The sequence below is a fragment of the Coffea arabica genome, chromosome 3e (genome assembly GCF_036785885.1).
Source record: "Coffea arabica cultivar ET-39 chromosome 3e, Coffea Arabica ET-39 HiFi, whole genome shotgun sequence".
Classification (NCBI taxonomy): Eukaryota; Viridiplantae; Streptophyta; class Magnoliopsida; order Gentianales; family Rubiaceae; genus Coffea; species Coffea arabica.
The window spans coordinates 18,254,732-18,268,084 of NC_092315.1; the positions used below are offsets into that span (position 1 = coordinate 18,254,732).

The 13,353-nt window shown below is 34.7% G+C and overlaps 1 protein-coding gene across 1 annotated transcript; it reads left to right on the forward strand.

The window, feature by feature from the left end:
* Positions 1-7,268: 7,268 nt before the first annotated feature.
* On the forward strand, positions 7,269-12,928 carry LOC113736600 (glucose-6-phosphate 1-dehydrogenase, chloroplastic-like). The gene is made up of 10 exons (XM_027263658.2): positions 7,269-7,602; positions 8,236-8,396; positions 8,532-8,626; positions 8,713-8,827; positions 10,652-10,857; positions 10,939-11,088; positions 11,182-11,302; positions 11,541-11,770; positions 11,876-12,076; positions 12,472-12,928. The coding sequence occupies exons 1-10, from the start codon at positions 7,377-7,379 to the stop codon at positions 12,719-12,721; spliced, it is 1,755 nt and encodes a 584-aa protein (XP_027119459.1). The 5' UTR covers positions 7,269-7,376; the 3' UTR covers positions 12,722-12,928.
* The last annotated feature ends 425 nt before the right edge of the window (positions 12,929-13,353 follow it).

Consider the following 13,353-nt stretch of genomic DNA (forward strand, 5'->3'; position numbering starts at 1 on the left):
TATTGAATCGCTTATTAATTCTCTGACCTCTTATGAGTTGAAACTTAAGATTAAGGTACAAGAGAAAGAAGATGCAAAGGTCAGAAGGAGCATTGCTCTAAAAGCATCTCAAGATGAAGATGATTCAGCCTCCTTGGATGGAGAAGATGTGAAATTTGATGACAGTGATCTTGCTCTTATCACAAGAAGTTTCAAGAGGATCCTCAACAAAAAGAAATTTAGAAGAGGAGGATCTAGCGATTCAAATTCTAATCAATTCAACAATGCAAGAAACAAAGGAAGATATGAGACCAACAAAAAGCAAGGTGACAAATGCTATGAATGTGGCTAACTTGGACATTACATGAGTGAGTGTCCAATGAAGAAGAGGAAAAGTGAAAGAAAATCAAGATTCAACAACTTCCAGTTCACATGGAATGAATGCAACTCCGATAGTGAAATTGAAGAGGAAGAAGAATCTGCTTAATTGGCTTTCGTGGCCATTAGAGATGATGAGGTAACATCTTCTAACTCTCAATTTGAAAGTGTTGATGAAACTGATGATGATTTTGAATCTTTCATTATAAAATTGCATGATAGTTTGAAAGAATCTTATGCTAGAAACGAGAAATTAAAACATAAAATTGGCTTTCTTTTTCAGGACAATGCACGTCTTTTTCAAGAAAATAAAAAATAAAAAACTAAAAATGATTTCTTAAAAAAGTGTGAGACTGTTTTACACTTTGAGTTTGATAGAAAAACAAAACTTTGTGAAATGTTCAAAAAGGAATAAGTTGATTTGAAAATAAGAATGGATAATTTAAATGAGTTACTCTAACATAAAAAATAAGATTATTTTCAAGGTAATAAATCAAAGGCTCATTTTGGCACTCATGAGAAGAAGTTGAATTCTGGTGCAAATGAATTTGCTATTTATAAGAGAAGACAAGTAAGATTTATTAAACCTGTTCATGTAAATAACTCTTTGGTTATGTGTAATTTTTGTTGTCAAAAAAGTCACATGAAAAGTGATTGTTATATGAGAAAGAACATGAGAAGAGACATGAAATGCATGTGGATAGTTAGCTATGATGCTAACTCTCAAGAACCCAAAAATTAAAGGGAGAGAAAAGAAGAATTCTGATCTAATGATGATTTGCTTTATTAATCTCTCTGTGATATGTTGGTACTTTTTTTGGTATTAAGTCTCTGTGATATATTGGTATGTTGGTGATTGCTGAATTCTGATATCATTTCTCTGTTTTTGTTTGAAATATTGGATTCTCTGTTATTGTTGCTGGATTATGGTATGAGATTTTTACTCTCATCTTATGATGACAAAAAGGGGAAGAAATGGATGCTATGTGTAAGGGGAAGTTATTCTGAAATTATAAGTTTGGATGCAATGAGTGAGGGGGAGTTTATGCTCATATGCTCAATCTTTTTCCTTTTTCCATCCATTGTTTTGTCATCATCAAAAAGGGGGAGAATGTTGACCTTGGTCCCTAACTTTTGATGTTTACAAAATAATGGATAATACTAATATCTTTTTAAGAAATATTTTCAGTTGTGAAACAAATCAGATTCAAAAATCAAGTGTAATTGAAAGGGACAAAGGCTGCTGAAAGTTGTCGGACGCTTGGATAACTTCGGACGCATGAAGAACTCCACCACCGGACGTCCGAAGGAAATAAGACATTCCCCCTAGATCACTGACTTTGATCGGACCCTAGCATCGGACGTCTGATAGGATCCTTCAAAGTCGACGAAACCATCGGACGCTGAATATGTCTCCACCGGACGTCCGATAGAAACAATATGATTCCTCAAATCTCTTTGTTTGTTGTCGGACGCACAAAAAGCTTGCACCGGACGTTCTATAGAATTGAAGAAAATTTCTCAAACTCACTGCCTGCTGTCGGACGCAAAAAACAGGAGTACCGGACGTCCGATACTCCAACGGCTAGTTGACTGTTCAGCTACTTTCTATCCGTTGGAAGCATTAATGAAGCACTTTGTTGATCTCCTATAAATAGAGTATGGTCAAAATTTTCAAATAATTTTTGCACACTGAAGATACAAAAGATCTATGGTAGTTTTAGTGAGAAAACACTCTTCGAGGAAGATTTGTAGTCTTAGTGGGGTGAGATTCATTGTAAGCTTTTCATTTGTGAGTGAATATTTCATGAGTGTAGCTTTGTGAGGGTTGTCCTAAGCGATAGTAAAACTTTCTAACTTGACCGAGTGAAATTCGGGGCAAGGAGGAGGTGAACCTTCCTTTGTACACAAGAGTGATTGTAATTCATCAATTTGAAGAAATTTGTTTGAATTAATCTACAAGTTCAAGAGAAGTTGGGTAGTTAATTGGTTTGCAATTCTTTCTTTTTATTTACTTATTGTTACGTTTGTGATCTTTACATTGTTTATCTCTTCCACTTGGTTGTCTTCGATCCTTACAACATTATATAAATTTGTAAATCACATAATTGATATACTATATAATAATCTAGGAAAAAAGAGTAAACTAGAAATAAAATCATTAATAGTTACAAATAAATGATTTTAGCATCAAATTTAATTTGAGACTACATTAAAACTAAAACTTTTTGTAATCAAAATGATGAAATTAGTAAACATAACTAAACAGACCTTTTAACCTCGTAATTGCACGTGAGATGATGCTGAAATCTTCCATGCCCTGAGTTAAAATTTGGATCTTTACTCCGCTAGATTGGGCCAAGTCAAAGTGACGTTGGAAAGTTTTGTTTAGTTTTCAAAGAATTTTCCTCTTATCCTCTATTTTCTCATTCCTCTCTCTCTCTCTCTCTCTCAAATATATCAGCTTTTAGAGACAAAAATATACTAAATTCTTTTTTTTTTTTTGTCAACAACGATACATTTGTATAACCTGTTCTATCCTAATCTAGAGGGGAGGGGTAGGGATGGCAATGGGGGCGGACGCGGTCACCTGCCCCGCGAGGGGCTAATGGGGAGGGGGGTGGGGTGCGGGCGGGGGGAATTTTTTCCCCCTCGCTTAGAAACGGGGCGGGGCGCCCCGCCACCCGCTTTAAAAAAATAAATATATAAAATATATATATGTATATAATTATATATATAATATATAATTTAATTAGTTACAACTTATGATAATAATATTATTAGTTATATGTATTATATAATGTCTATTAGTATATCTAATATAATTGATATTATTAATTATACTAATAATTATATATGTGTACTAATACAAATTATTAATTGGTTATACTAAATTTACTAATACATTTATATTAAATCCCTAATTACACTTAATACAATAACATTTTTTTCTTAAAAAAAAGCACAAGCGCAATAATGAATTAGTGATTGTATATGTGCTAAAAGTGAAAACTTGACTACTTTAGTTATATGTATTTTATCATGTTGGATTGTATTCAAATAATTTTTGTTTGATTGTTTTTATAAGTTTCAATTGTAAAATTATAATGAATAATAATTTGATGATGTGTTGATATTTTAGTATTTGATTATTTCCTAAAATTTACTTATAATAAAATTATATAATAAATTTTTATTACCCCCACGAGAGCACCCGCGGGGGAAGCCGGGCGGGGCGGGGGGAGCGGGGAACGGGGGATGGGGCGGGGGCGGGGGCGGGGGGAATTTGTAGGGAATGGGGCGGGGGATGGGGGAGGGGTCTCCCGCCCCAATCCCGCCCTGTTGCCATCCCTAGGGAGGGGGAGTCTAAGGAGGTTGTGGTAGGGGGCTAGTGGGTATATAGATCCAACTAGACCAAGAGAGTGTTATAACACAACCCTTAGATTTTTTTCACTGCAGGAGTGTTATGACCCAACTCCGTTCCAGTTATGATTCTATGAATCGCCCGAGTCCAGTATTGGGCAAACTCTATTCCCGTTATGAATTACTCGAGTCATCTTGGACTCGGGGGAGATGGCGAACATTATAAGATTTCATGCTTGAACTAGATATGCAGTCGCCTTCTTTCAGTCTCCAGTTAGAGTCAGTAGTGTTAAAAATGGATGTGGACTTTTGCTCGAGACTACCTGATTATTCTGCCTCATTTAAGATTGATAAATATGTAAAGCTGTGTAAAACTGAAGTTAATACTAATAAACAAAGGAACTTTTCTTTCATATTTGGGTGAACGCTTGATGATGTTTTTTTTTTTTTTTTTTTTTTTTTCCATTCCAGTAAAGGTGAGTTAATCCAGAGCTGCAGATAGTAGGCTGTTTTTTTTGCTCGTTATGTTGTACTTTTAAGAGCAATCTGAGTTATTCTTCCTGCCGTAAATACTCACTCCCTGTTGTAGATTACAGAAGAAAAGCAGTAGTTTCTTTTCTTTGTTTTCTGATTAATTCCTTGATGGTAATTGCTAAATGAAGCATGATAAATTTCATGTAAACTGCTTGAAGTACTGTCGATGCCTCTAGATTTCAGAACTTCTAGCATTGAGAGAGAGAGAGCAAGCCAGCTTCTAATGCTGAGGGAGATGCGTCGAGCAGTCATTGATTACCCGGCTGACCTTTTTTTTTTTTTCTGTGGCTGAATCTTTGTTTGAAGATATCCAGAATTTGTATGAGTTACTGTGGTAAACCAAAATTGTAACAAAGTGGTACAGTATCTTAACCAACTGCTCCTAGAGGAGTTGGTCACCAAGAAAAATTTAAATCTCTACTTGGGTGAGGGTTAAGAATCAAATCCCTTGGCCTGCATTTTAATATCTAGATTTTTTAAAAATACTTTGCCAGCGGGTGTATAGATACCCGTTTGGATTGATAGTGATTCACTGAATTCCCTTTGACCTGTTTAGATCCCCCTTCCTTAGTGTAGAGTAAGAGTAGTTGTAGTTTGGACCGGTGGTGGTTCATCGGATTTTCCTTGACCTGTTTAGGCCCCCTTTCCCTAATTTAGAGTAAGAGTAGTTGTAGTATAAAATCTATCGTGTGGACAAAAAAAAAAAAGTATGGTATCTTGCAAGACATGCTAAATTTGTCACCAATCAAAATTTGTGGGAGCATGATGTTCCAAAATTTCTCCAGCCTATCATTATGGCTGATTTACTGAGTAATAAAAGTTCGTGATTTTTGCATTTAAAAAAAGAAAAGAAAAGTATGAAACCTCAAACAACGACAAGACAACTTAAGTTTCTTATAAACACTTTAATTTAATTCTTTCGAGGCTTAAGCTTCAAAAAGAGTACTAAGAGGGGATTTTGGTGGCAATGCTAATATTTTCATTGGCTGATGGGTTCAAATTCAGTTCTCCAACTGATTCCTATGGATCCAAAAATGGGACAGCATTAGAAACCAATGAAAGTAAGCTAACGATCTAGGCCAGGTGATAGTGCCAAGCTCTACATATACATTAGGCCTATAATTGAGTTTATATTGGTAATAAAATAATTTAAAGGGTAAAATACAGTGATCAAAGGTACTCTAATTTGTACGTAAAGTACAGCCTTTGTAGAGAAGAAATGCTTTTCTAAGTCGAATTTTTCTTTTTTTTTTTTTAATAAAAAATTGAAATTTCATTAACTTTCTAACAAATTTGCCATTAGAAATGGCACAACAAAATCTTGAGAATCTCTCCACCAAAAGACGTAATTATATATGAATTTTGCATTCTTAACTAGCACATGAGCGACTTTATTATGATTCAATGTGGGATTAAAACTTAATATCATGAACTTCATTTCTTAGAAACTTAAATATTATAAAAGGTTTATAGGGTGCCAAAACCCACTGTGGAAAATTTATTTAATCACCAACTTAAATTGATTCACGAATGTTAAAAAAAAAAGTTGCCTGTACTTGTTCAAATAGTACCCCGTTTAGTATGTTAAGTACTGATCTTTTGTAAGAAAAAAGGTTTATTTGGTCTGTAATTTAAATTCATTAATTGCACATTAAAACCTATTAATGCTTTTTCTATGTTGAACCTCATATGTTTAATGTGCATAATGACATTCATTAAAGTGCACATTGCTATTTAGTAAAGTGCACATTATTAATCAAGAAAAAGGAAAATGATTATTTTGAACAAATATAAAGTAAGAGTCAGAGGGATCCATCTCTAATTCCAACTTCATTGTGACATGTACCTGAAGCCCAATTCAATATGCCAACGGCTAAGAATAGACTGAAAAAGAAAATTCCACCACAGGATATGCGGCTTTCAACTCAATCAGGATTGGAATTGGGATGTGAAGACTTATTAGGCTTTTTTGTTTTTTAATTGTTTTAACCTACTTGGGTAATTTGGTAAATTTGTTTTGGAGTTTATTATTTTACTACTTCTTGATTAGTGGCCAATTCCCTCTTTATGAATTACCCAAAAGTTATCAAAAGTTCTCTAAAAATTTTTAAGCTTTTAAAGATGTGAGTAAGAATAATGGCAAATCATTTGATTTATATGCAAAATTGACACATTTTATATTGTAAAATTTGTAAATTATGCATGTAAAACTAATAAGACGATAAATTTTTTTTTTTTGTATCAATCTAGTGCCTAATACACAAGGAGTTCTTGTAAAAAAATAGAATTAATCCTCTATACACTGATAGTGCATATACTTTCACCATAGAATGCATGACATATAATCTAAATTTGAATTTAAAATCCAAATTTTGCACATGTAACGTGCATTTAATCGTGATAGTATATACACTGTCAGTATATATAAGATTTACTCAAAAAATATACTTTACCAATTTGATGTATGTGAAATAAAAAATCACAATACAAATAAGGCGTATTTCATAAAATTACAAAACTAACAATTCCATCATTCACATGTGAAAAATTTATTGCAAGTAAAGCTAAAGATTTGTTAAAATTGAAGGTCTGCAGTAGGGGCACGTGCCGCCAGTGCTCTACTTTGAATTCGCCGCTAGTTAATCCTACTTAAAATTTAGGGTATAAAACATTGGATTTGACTTTGGATTCTATTTAGAATAGTAAAGTATTAGCATTTGAGAAAGTATGATGATCTTTTAAAAATAACTATTTATATATATATTTTTATTAATCCTTTTTACACCGTAAATATATATATATATATACTAATTGATATGTGTATACTTATTGATCTGGATGCATATTAACTTTAAATTCGAACATCAAATTTTGCATTTGTAACATGAACCTAAATCTGTCTAATGCAAACTACATAAACGATTTAACATTTTTTTTCCTCTTTCATTTCGGGTACACAATATGCTTGCCCTCTAAATAGCTGAATGGGGCCATGCCTGTTATCCAACCAACAAGAATCAGTGGACATCAATTAATCGATTCTGCAGATATTTATTGATCAAGGTTCAAATTCATCTGGGCTACACACGTTTTGAACAACATCAGGAGCATCACCAAACTGCATGGCTGCTCACTTATCTCCCTCTTCTTCCTCTTCATCATCCACACTGTCATTCTCATCAGACCGCTACACTGGGAAGTGTTACTGTAAACAGTTCAGTCGTGTATGTTACGGAGCCCATTCTTCCATATGGGTTCCCAAAATTTTTTCAAGAATCCATTCAAGAAATCCTTCTGATCTTAATTCCTCCAATGGGTACCCTCTAAATGCAGTTTCCTTGCAAGATGGTGAGCAATTTTTCACCTTTTTAGAGATTTTTTTACACTAGGAACCTGTGTAACATTATTTTTGATTGGTTAAGCTCTATCGCTGCATTTCCTGGTTGTTCATTTTGGCATTTAGTCCATTTGCTATTCAGAACTAAGATTCAATTTCTTGATCATTTGGAATATTAGTTGTCTTTATGTCATTTGTAGCTTACGTTAGTGCAAGTTGAGCAACTGAAGTTCTTTTTTTGAGCTTTGTAATAAAGCAGAGTCCCAAGAAGAGAAGCAACAAAATTGTAATAAACTAGAAAAAGAAGTTTAATTAATGATTTATCATTTTGAAAATTGAAACACTAACACGGCCACATGCCAATATAGAAGAATTTAATTGCAGAGATAAGTATGGACCTGTACTAGACATTTTTAAGGAAATTAATGAGGACATTCACAATATATAATTTGGTCTCATATTCTACCAGTCCCTTCCATTGACTATTGACATCACTTGATTGGCATGTTTTTAAGTCGTTCTTTTGGTTCATTGATGGCTCAAATTTCAAAGCACCATTCACTGGAATGTAAACTAACAATTTCTTGCTTTTATTATTTTGTAATTCGTATTTTCTTACATGGATACATCAATTTCTTGATAAGGTTCAATGTCAAAGCCCTTAGCAGAAGAAGTACCTGCCTCAAGGCCTGGGGAAGCAGAGACCACTCTCAGCATAACTGTTGTTGGTGCTTCAGGGGACCTTGCCAGGAAGAAGATTTTCCCCGCACTGTTTGCCCTTTTTTATGAAGACTTTCTGCCTGAGGTTATGTTTCTATTTGATTTTCATCTTTGGTTACCTGAGATTCACAGGAACTAGATAACAGAGAAATGCTTATTGTTGTCATGAGGTCTGGTAAAGCTGTTTCTGAGAATGTTATTTACTGATCATAATTTGCAGAACTTCATAGTCTTTGGTTATGCTCGGACCAAAATGACTGACGAGGAGCTGAGAAACATGATTAGCACAACCTTAACATGTAGAGTTGATAAAAGGTGCATGTACATGATGAAAGGATACCAAAATTCAGCATATAGCCATACATTAACTTTCAGCTAACTTTGTGGTTGAGAACTTGCAGAGAAAATTGCGCAGACAAAATGGAACAATTTCTTATGAAATGTTACTATCATTCTGGTCAATACAGTTCTGAGGATGACTTTGCAAAACTGGACTGCAAGCTCAAAGAAAAAGAGGTGATACCTGTTCTTGCCTAAAGACCTTAACATTTACCATTCTTTTATATGTCAACAAATGGTAATAATTTATGTTAAAGACAACAAAGTAATTTGTGTGAAATTCTTTAGATGCAAAGTGTTTGATGAAGCATAATAAAACAAATCTGAGCTAATGACTTTGTATATTGATGCCATATAATGGCATAAACATGGATTTAGTGCTCATCGAAACTTTCATACATTAACCATCTGAGAAACCAGCTTTTCATAAAACTTTAAAGTTATAGAAAATGTATCAGTCCTTCGAAATATGTTCTCATAAACTGCTAATGTTGTTGGATCCTTGGATGTTAGCTTAATCAACATCATGTATTGCAGTTCACATTATAGAAAGGTCTAATTGAAGAAGAAAATTGGGCTTTATTCTTGGTTATGCATGGTTATTGTTTTTGTCATTGTCGTTTTCTATTTCTATGCATTTATTAATTTGTAGCTTCTGAGCTAAGTTCTGATAATTCGTTATTATTATGAGCTGTTACCTTTAACTATGCCCTGTACAGAAGGGCAGGTTGCTGTGCGGGTGATGCTCCTTTTAGGATTCTGTACTTCAATAGACGTGCCCAGAAAAGAAAAAGATAATTCTCAAGATGTTTCTGCTTGCTGAAATTGGTGGTGGAATGTAATGTTGTCATTAAAACATTAAATTCATTGTTATTTTATGTACAGGGGATACACTTTAGGCTCAGTTTACAATAAGAAGAAAGTAACCAATGAACTTATGATTTCCGGAGTCTGTGAGCTGTGCCTGAAAATCATTTTCAGCCATGGAAACATCTTCCACTAAAAATATGCCAGCAATATGAACCAGGGAACACAGACATTAGGGCTTTGATTCCTCAAGGAACATCCTGCCAGAATTATGATGTTACAAGAGCCATCCTTTCAATAGATTAATGCAGAAAATACTCCTTATCACAGATTGTATCTAGTCACAGACCTATGTCCACGAGAACAAACTAATCTTCTGGGCATCCAGCAGGAAGCTGCCATGTCTTGCTTCCTTGTCATACTTGCAGTTTTTGCGCATCCAAGGGCAGTGGTAAAGCATAGATATTTGAAGTATTTTCAAGAAGCCACTAAAATAAGCTCTTTAAGTCTCAAATTTTTGATGAAAATGAGGAGTAAGAACTGCTAAGTAAGCTAATTGTAACTCATTCACAAGATAAGTGCATAATAGGAAATGTCAAACAATGTCCTTTACAAGGGCATTTTGGTCTATAACTGTAAATGTACAATTGCTGGTCTGTTCACTGTTCAATGAGAGAGTAATCTAATGCTTTTCCTTCATTTCTGTTTTCTTCCTTGAAATTTTTACATTTTGGTCTGCCTTAATAAATGGTGGTGGGTGGTGGAGTGTGCTGTAACCTATATTAGCTTCAACATTTTGAGTTTGTTTGTTGAATGTCTTGCTTCTAAGTATAGTTTGATATTTTGGTGTATCCACTGAATGTTCAGTCACCCAAATTGTACAAGTTATGCCCTCATCACTGAACTTTTGGCTAGAATTGACAACACATGTTTGTTATGTTGTTATTTGATCTTTTCTAATAGCCAGTTCTCTCTGAATTTCCTGTAAATTTTGGATCCAAAAAAGGCTGGAAACCAGTTTGCAAATTTCTGTGACCCCTCCTGGTGCTGGACCCTTTTAAACTTATCATGTAATTTAGGAATTTGTCAACTGGTAACTGTGTTCTTATCTAATTAAGAAATTTGAAAGGTAGATCTTGCCATCCATACATTCTTAAACTTGAAATATTGACAGTATTGCATTGATATACTCAGGGTGGTAGTCTGTCAAATAGGTTATTTTATTTATCAATACCGCCAAACATATTTGTGGATGCGGTGAAATGTGCTAGCAATAAAGCTTCTTCAGTAAGTGGCTGGACAAGGGTCATAGTGGAAAAGCCTTTTGGACGTGATTCAGAATCCTCTAGAGAACTGACCAGATGTCTAATGCAGTATCTATCTGAGGATCAAATATTTCGGTAGGCTTTGCTGCACCTTCTTGTAATAAGCCTAAATCATTGACAGTGGATGATTACTTGAGCCTTTTGACTCTTGTTCAGAATTGACCATTACCTGGGAAAGGAACTTGTTGAGAATCTGTCAGTGCTTCGGTTCTCAAATCTGGTTTTTGAGCCTCTTTGGTCAAGAAATTACATACGCAATGTGCAATTTATCTTTTCTGAAGATTTTGGTACTGAGGGACGAGGAGGGTGAGTTTCACTTGTTTTGTTCTGATTAAACAAAGTTAAATAAATTTACTCTTGCAAGAGTTAAAGCCAAGTTGCTAATGGCTTGGATTTTAGATACTTTGACAACTATGGGATTATACGAGATATCATGCAAAATCATCTGTTGCAAATATTAGCATTGTTCGCAATGGAGACACCGGTTAGCTTGGATGCTGAGGACATTAGAAATGAAAAGGTATTTTACTTTATCCATGTTTTTCTTCAAAAGATCTCTCAATCAATTGAATGCGCTATTCTGTTACTTTGCATTTTCTTTTCGCAAACTAGTTTATAAGAACTCAGTTTTAGTACTGAACTCACCCTTTATGTAAAAGAAAAGCTCTCAAATGCTTGTGAAAATCTCCAAAAAGGTCAGTAGAGAAAGCCCCTGTGGAGAAAATGAGTGCTTAGTAATATTACCACTTTGGATTCAGGTCAAGGTTTTGAGATCAATGAGGCCACTGCAGCTTGAAGATGTGATTGTTGGCCAATATAAGGGACACAGCAAGGGTGGTAAATCCTATCCGGGATATATAGATGATCCAACTGTGCCAAAAGACAGTGTTACTCCTACTTTTGCTGCTGCAGCTCTATTTATTAATAATTCTCGCTGGGATGGAGTTCCATTCCTGATGAAGGCAGGCAAAGCTCTCCATATTAGAAAGTAAGTTAATTATCTATCTTTTCCAAAATGCTTGTTAAGTCTCAAATTCTACTTAGGGATATGTATAGTGGAAGTGTCCTGACAATTGTCCCTTTGAAAATTCAGAACTGAGATTAGAGTCCAGTTTAGACATGTCCCCGGTAATTTGTATAAATGGAATTTTGGAACTGACTTGGATAAGGCTACCAATGAGCTAGTGCTTCGATTACAACCAGATGAAGCCATATATTTAAAGATCAACAACAAGGTTCCAGGTCTTGGCATGAGACTGGACCGCAGTGACCTTAATCTTCTTTATAGTGCCAGGTAAGAGATTTATGATGATATTACATGTCAATTCCTTGATACCTTGATGCATTGGTGAATACTTTATTATATGATTGTTTTACGATTTAAAGCTTTTTCTGGTGCACCAAATATCGCTCTTGGTGCAGTATATCTTTTCCTCCAACTATTTTGCTCACAAAATAAATTTATATTACATCTAACAGACAATCGACAAACTGTTCCTTAAACTGAAAATTTTAGTACTTAAATTCTCTTGGGATGCTTTTCCTCGTAAAGAGTTCACTAATTTAAACAGAAAAATTTGAAGGAGCTAACTGGGAAAATATCTCTGTTTCCAGACAACAAAAGATTATAGACATGTTGGTAGCTAATCTTCATCAAGTTTCATTCTACATTCTGATTTATGTTTGAAGGTATAGAAGAGAGATACCAGATGCCTATGAAAGACTCCTCCTAGATGCAATAGGAGGAGAAAGAAGGTTGTTTATTAGAAGTGATGAGCTTGATGCTGCGTGGGCACTATTCTCACCATTGCTGAAAGAACTTGAAGAGAAGAAAATTGCTCCTGAGCTGTATCCATATGGCAGCAGGGGACCAGTTGGAGCATATTATCTTGCTGCAAAGCACGATGTCAGGTGGGGTGATCTTGCTGGTGAGGATTAGTTGCCAGCTGAAAACTTTCCTATTAGAATTCATACTTGAACTATATGTGCAGTCTCCTTGTTTCAGTCTCTAGTCAGAGTTTGTGTTAAGTATGGATGTGAAGTTTTGCTTGACACTAGATAATCGTTCTTAGGGTCATTCAAGATTGTTAAATACGTAAAACTATGTCATTTGAAGTTAATAATAATCAAAGTAATTGTTCTTTCATCATTGGGTGAACACTTGAAGAGGTTTTCATTCAGTAAGGCAGCCGATAGTAGGGTTACAAGAGGCAATCTGAGTTCATTTTGCTGCCATAAATGCTTACTCCCAGTTATGGATTACAGAAACAGCAGTTTCTTTTCTTTGTTTTCTGATTTAAGTCCTTTATCGTAAGTGAAGCATGATAAATTTCATTTGGGCTGCTTGAAGTACTGCCGATCCCTCAACAGACGTTGTAAATCTGTGGTGTTGAAATCTGTGTCTTGTGTCTTGAAATCTTTTGAGAATCATAACTCAGAGATCAACAAATGTGCCATTAAAAATTTGGAATACATGGATAGTGCATAACGGTCACAGCATCAGCTGAGCCATCTTACCATTTTTTTGTTCTTTTCCATTTCTTGAAACGTAACATCATACAATGTGAGTAC

Bases quoted from the DNA above. Each gene is read 5' to 3' on its own strand.
- LOC113736600 (XM_027263658.2), top strand. From the start codon at position 7,377: ATGGCTGCTCACTTATCTCCCTCTTCTTCCTCTTCATCATCCACACTG. The intron at 8,828-10,651 runs GTGATACCTGTT...TGATATACTCAG, and splicing joins GCAAGCTCAAAGAAAAAGAG to GGTGGTAGTCTGTCAAATAG. The intron at 11,771-11,875 runs GTAAGTTAATTA...TTGAAAATTCAG, and splicing joins AAAGCTCTCCATATTAGAAA to AACTGAGATTAGAGTCCAGT.